The sequence below is a fragment of the Centruroides vittatus genome, unplaced genomic scaffold (assembly GCF_030686945.1).
Source record: "Centruroides vittatus isolate TY-2023 unplaced genomic scaffold, ASM3068694v2 contig_13, whole genome shotgun sequence".
NCBI classification, from domain to species: Eukaryota; Metazoa; Arthropoda; class Arachnida; order Scorpiones; family Buthidae; genus Centruroides; species Centruroides vittatus.
This window is the reverse complement of record NW_027120828.1, coordinates 483023-489131: the sequence shown is the minus strand read 5'-3', so window position 1 is coordinate 489131 and position 6109 is coordinate 483023. Positions and strand designations below refer to the sequence as shown.

Sequence of the window (6109 nt, the reverse complement as noted above, 5' to 3'; positions counted from 1 at the left end):
TTAGATGTCTCTGCATGTAGTGGTGGATTTGTGCTTTGAGCAGCAAACCATAATTATGATTATATGGTTTTCTGCTTTGGATATACTTTGAAGTTTGTGGTGACATTATGTTAATATTTGCAATTAAATAATAAACATTTGCTTATTTCAAAATGTTTTAAAGTACAGTAATATATGTTTTAGATGTCAGAAACAATTTAATAAAAAAATGAACCTTTGGAAAAATCCAGATTTGTCCTATTAGAAAATTTTCTAAGACAGTTATGTAGCATAGTAACATTTACTATTTAATCCCATACTTTTAGTTTACACAATTTTTATAAAAATATTAATGTATGACTTGGTTAATAAATTTTGTCTAGATACTTTTTTAAATAAAAATTCAAATTCCACCTGCATAAAAATTCAACATATATTATTTATAACAATTTATTGTCAGTACTTTGTAAATTTGTGACAATAATTACACTAACAAATAACTTATGTTCCATTTATATTACATCCATAGAGAAGACTAGCGTAATTACATCTGTTCTTAAGTCTACTGTTTGTTCCTTCTATGGCCGTTTCGACTAATAAATCTTCTGGCGAAAATTCCTATTTATGTTTGCAAAGATTTTTAATAAAACAAAATAATAAAATTTTCTTTCTTCTTATATGTTCTGTTATTTTGTCGTTTCTGCCATACGATTTAGGGCACTTCCTGCTCTGAACCATTCGATCTGTGTCTCATTCATGGTGTGATTCAGAGATATTGTGTCTTTGGTACCATCTTTGTGCTTGATTTCACACATTACAGGCTTGAAAAAGAAATTAGAAATCATAGTTTTAGACTTAAAATGTTGATATAATAATAAAAATTTCAGTATTTCAGTAATATTATACTGATAAATCTAATTTTATAATTAACTATCCAGTAATGTAATTACTATTTAGGCTTAAGTGATAAGATTTTGGATTATTTGCTACGTTAATTGGACAATTTAACATTTACTGATTGTGACTTTCTATCTATATATCTGTATTTATGAAAATCACCACCAGTGCAGATACAAATCTATTTATCTACAAGCATTATAAATGCTCAGACATCAATACTGTTAATTTGTAATTTTAATTTTTAAATATATCTGTTCATATTAATTGTAATTCAACATACGAATGAATATACCAGGCTACTAGAACTTCAGCAGATTATAAAACAATTTAACATTATTATTTGAAAACAAATTGCTTTGTAATTTAAATCGGTGAATTCTTTTGAGAACCAAGATTTTGTGTGTATATTGAGAAGTATTGCTTCTAACAATGGATAAAAGCAATTTAATCTCAGAATCATTAAAATTAATTAATCTGAAAGATTAGGAATATCAAAAAGTGATTTTTGTGGGCAAAAATAAATAGGCATTATTTGCTTAGTATTAGTGTACTTATGGATCCAAAAATAGTATTTTTTGACAGTAATTATTTTCAAACTTTTCCAATAAATAATGATATTCATTAAGCACACAGTTCTCAGTGATAGCACTAAAAGAGAAAAAAAATTAAATTACTTTTTACCTGTGGCTAAAGCTTTTGGAAACATTCCTGTATGTTTTGTTCTAATGACAATTGTTTAAATAAATAAATTCATTAACACACTTGCACCATTGTGTATTAGATGTAAATGCACACACTGCCACTATCTTGCTTGCTGACTATCATACCCCACAATAAAATGCAATGCTACTTAACTGGACTACATTTTTGATTGTGTTTCTTTATGCAGTGCTGCTTGATCACTACAAAGCAAAGCATTTCTAAATGAAACACTATAACGTAGCAAACCATTTCTGAATCTTTGCTGCAGCAAAGATAAAGCAGATTTTACATCCGCTACATTGTAAAACAAAATGGATACTTGTGTCTGTAATTTGATATGATATTATGCTGTGAAAATAAAGTCAAAGTGCATAGTATTTTTATCAGCATCAAAGATTAGGAAAGATTAGATAACTTTCAGTCATTGATAAAATTTAAAGAAAAGAAAATACTATATTTTAAATATAATTACCTAATCTCCTATCTCTTTGCTCACATTTTTGGAAAGAGAAATGCTCAATTCTTTATATCTCTTTATTTAAATATTGTAGCTCTTTAATTAAAGCACTACTTTTGGCTGTAACTGGAATTACAGAATAGATTACAGGATTGTGTTTTAGCTTGACTGGAAAGCATTTCTAAACTATAATGTAGCAATGTGTAGCGATAGCTGCTCGTGACGACATTTTCACTACTCTCTCGCTACATAAAGAAACGTGACCTTTGTTAGTTTATCGTTGGTATGCAGTTGTACATAAAGCATTTTTATCATTGTATCTGTTTTGAGCATAAACATTTACAGATGCTACATGAAGCTAAGGTGTACTGAATGTATTCAAGTTGACAAAGAAATAAAATTTATTTTACTTTAAATGGCTTATTAAATAGAAATTCAGCAAAAATTGCAAAATTGGACATTCTCCATTGAAATGTAAACAGTCACATGCCATCTGTACTTTTCTTTAAGAAACAATTCCAGCTCTCTCACTAAGAATTTCTTTTAAGATAAAATAATCCATTTAGAATGCCTTTAAGAATAATAACAAAAAATAAATAAATAAATAAAAAACTAAGAAAAAGGTAAAAGTAACAACGAATGAATGTTTATTTGCATTTTTTTTTCTTGTTGATTTTGCTAGACCTTCATGTTTGCCAAGTTAACAAGCTGATGATAATCAGGAATCGTTCTTATTATCGTTCTAATTTATAGCTATAAGAATTGCCTCTTATAACTGCTGCATAACTATAACAGTTTCTGTTTTTCTGTTTAGTATTTGCATAAATCACGCATATCCATAATGCTTATTGAAGAGCAGGTTCAAAAACTTTTAGTGCAAGTCACAGGTGATGCACGACAGGTGAAATTTAAAATGTGTAATTAACAGTCACATGCCATCTGTACACACAGAAAAATGTCATTATAATTGAATTCATCACAAATAATATTCTCAGGGGTCGCTCTGGAAAAGTTTTTAAGAAATTGCCAACTATTTCACCAGTTTAAAATTTTTTTTGCCACTTCAAATTATTTATTACCACTAGTTTATTGATTAATGCAAGTGCTGGTAGCCATATCAGTTTGTAATCTGGAAAGCAAAAGTGACATGTTAAGCTGTCACTTGTTAGAAACAGGAATCATTTTTAACATTTTTTAATGAATAATTCCAAACAACAGATTTGATCACAATGTTTAAACAATATTTCACATGTTCTGTCATGTCAAAATTTTTATGTTTACTGAAAAAAGATCAAAGTGAAAAAATGTCACCCTAAAAAATTTCCCAAATTTTCTATTAGTTGTTGATAAAAATTCCCCAATCTGAAAACACTCGGCGCTGTAGCATGAAATACCTTTGATTCTCAACATCACTTCCTACTTTCCTGCCTGAACTTGCCACATGACATCGTGAAATCACTAGTGTGTGGCACATGGGACTCCCATTGCACAGGAGCTTGACATTCTGATATTTTTCCTGAAGGGTGTTTTGTGATTCAATTTCATGCTAAATGTTGAAATAAGGGACTAAGGTTTTTATCACCACTTTAATAGAAATATTGCCAAGTGGCAATTTTGTACAATCCTGTATCCTACCTGTCAAGCATGCTCACAGATATTCACATCAAAGTTAAAAGTTTAAAACTTATTAAAAACTACATTATACATAAACTTTATTATATAATAAAAAATATATATTGTATACTATAATTATTTTTGTAATATTGGTAAAATTCAATTACCTTGCCAGGTGCCAAATCTTTTAAACCAAGTAGAGATATCCTATCATCTTGCTGAATCTTATCATAATCACTTGGATTTGAGAAAGTTAATGGTAATAAACCTTGCTTCTTTAGATTTGTTTCTGAAATTTTAATGAACAAAATTTAGTGAAAGAACAATATAATTAAAATTTCGTTAAAATCAAACCAACCGTGAATCCTAGCAAAACTTTTTACAATGATAGCTCTTCCACCTAAGTGTCTTGGTTCTAAAGCTGCATGTTCTCTACTGCTGCCTTCCCCATAATTTTCATCTCCAATTGCACACCACCTTATATTATTTGCCTAAATATTAAAAGTCATTTGAAAAAGTTTAATTCCATATTACTTTTATAATTTTTCGTGTTTTAATTTAGATTTTTAAGAAATACCTTATAATATCTAGCAGTGTCTGGAACTGAACCCCATTCTCCAGTTATTTTGTTCCTAACTTTATTCATTTCATTATTTTCTGAATTTACGGCACTAAACATTAAAATTATCTTAATTATAATATTTAATAACTAAAAAAATGATTTTATAGTAATTTTACCCTATAAACATATTATTGGAGATATTATCCAAATGTCCTCTATATTTTAACCATGGTCCAGCAGCACTAATGTGATCAGTTGTACATTTTCCTTTCACCTGAAAATTACGAGAGACTTATACATTAAAATTGCATAAAAATTATGAATATCTAAAGAAAGTGATTTGTATAAAATTTAACCTTGATAAGAACAATTAAATCAGTTAAATCTTTTCCATCCCATTTGTCAAAAGGAGACAAAAGTTGTAGTCTTTGACTTTTGGGATCAACTTCAACTGCAATACCAGATCCATCTTTGGGAGGCGCCTGGTATGTTTCCTCTCCTGGATCGAAACCTCGAGATGGAAGTTCATCTCCAGATGGACATTCCAATTTGAATTTCTCACCTTAATATAAAAACATTTTGTGTAAGTTTATATCTTAACCTGATAAGACATTAATTAAAGAAAACAGAAGCTACTTTAATTAATGTCTTGGATCTAAACAAAGAATTAAGTAAAAATTATTAATAATTACAGTAATCAATCTATAAAACAAGGAAAATAAAAATCTTAAAAAGATTTTTTCCTTAAAGATTCTGGTTTTTCAATACTATTATAAATTATTACAGTATTTAAATATCAAACCACCAGCCAGATTCCTTTATAGGACTATTTAAAGCTAATTAATTAATTTGGCTCAAGGTAGGTGGTTAAACCTCACTATCTCTTGCTAAATTTAATAATTAGAATAAAATTTAGAATAATCTGGAAGAAAAGAAAAATTGGACCAGAGTGTGGCACAAACCTGCAACCAACCCCTGCTTAACATGCAGATGTATTGCAGTCATGCTATCTGGACCTCAGTCTGATCTTTGCTTCCAGACCAATTAATTAATTAAATTTAGTTCTAACCATACAATAACCAAATTTAACAAGAGAGGCAGCTTAACTTCCTACCTCTAGTCAAACTACTTAATTAATTAGCCTTAAATAGCTTGATAAAAGAATTCAAACATTTGTTTGATATCTGCAATGAATTAATTATCACATTAGTTATGATAGTACTTTAAAAATTAATCTAAAATTACTAGCTTTTCCATTAAGTTACTCTATTCAAATAAAATCTCTCAATTTAAATGGAAAATCTTTAGTAAAAGCATTTAATTTTATTACTCTATACTTACTGAACATATTTTACTAATCATTAGCAATTCATTCCATAAAAAATATCAAACCTTTAGCTCCAGTTAATTCATCAGTCAGAGGGTTAAAATCAAGTCTTCCTGCTATAGATAAAGCTGTGACCAATTCTGGTGAAGTTACAAAACCATGTGTAGCTGGATTAGCATCATTTCTTCCAGTAAAATTACGATTGTAAGAAGTAACTATCGTGTTTTTGTCACCCTTTTTAATATCTTGTCTGAAAAAACAGTATTAAATCATTAATTCATCAGGATTTGTGATATGTTTTTCTTTCTACAGATATTAAAATGCCTCATTTTATTGAGTATTCTTCACAAGCATCAAACTTAATTCTTTTGTTGCATCAATAAATATCATCAAAGCAGTTATCATAAAATAATTCTTATGTTTCAATTTCCAATTTGCTTACCTGTCCCATTGTCCAATGCAAGGTCCACAGGCATTAGCCAACACAATTCCACCAAATTGTCGTAGAACTTGAGCCTAATTTTGTATTATGTAAAATTTAACATAATATGTTTACACAAAAATATAC

General features: G+C 28.7%; 1 protein-coding gene across 1 annotated transcript in view; it reads right to left on the bottom strand.

The window, feature by feature from the left end:
* Window positions 1-413: 413 nt before the first annotated feature.
* LOC136989547 (aconitate hydratase, mitochondrial-like) overlaps window positions 414-6109 on the bottom strand; it is a 47765-nt gene continuing 42069 nt past the window's right edge. The window contains exons 15-22 of the mRNA XM_067287764.1: window positions 5984-6057; window positions 5607-5791; window positions 4571-4776; window positions 4391-4488; window positions 4230-4323; window positions 4011-4143; window positions 3820-3941; window positions 414-800 (exon numbers count right to left, since the gene is read on the bottom strand). Of these exons, the coding sequence (XP_067143865.1) occupies window positions 666-800; window positions 3820-3941; window positions 4011-4143; window positions 4230-4323; window positions 4391-4488; window positions 4571-4776; window positions 5607-5791; window positions 5984-6057 (1047 nt within the window). The 3' untranslated portion in view covers window positions 414-665. The remainder of the gene's footprint in view (window positions 801-3819; window positions 3942-4010; window positions 4144-4229; window positions 4324-4390; window positions 4489-4570; window positions 4777-5606; window positions 5792-5983; window positions 6058-6109) is intronic.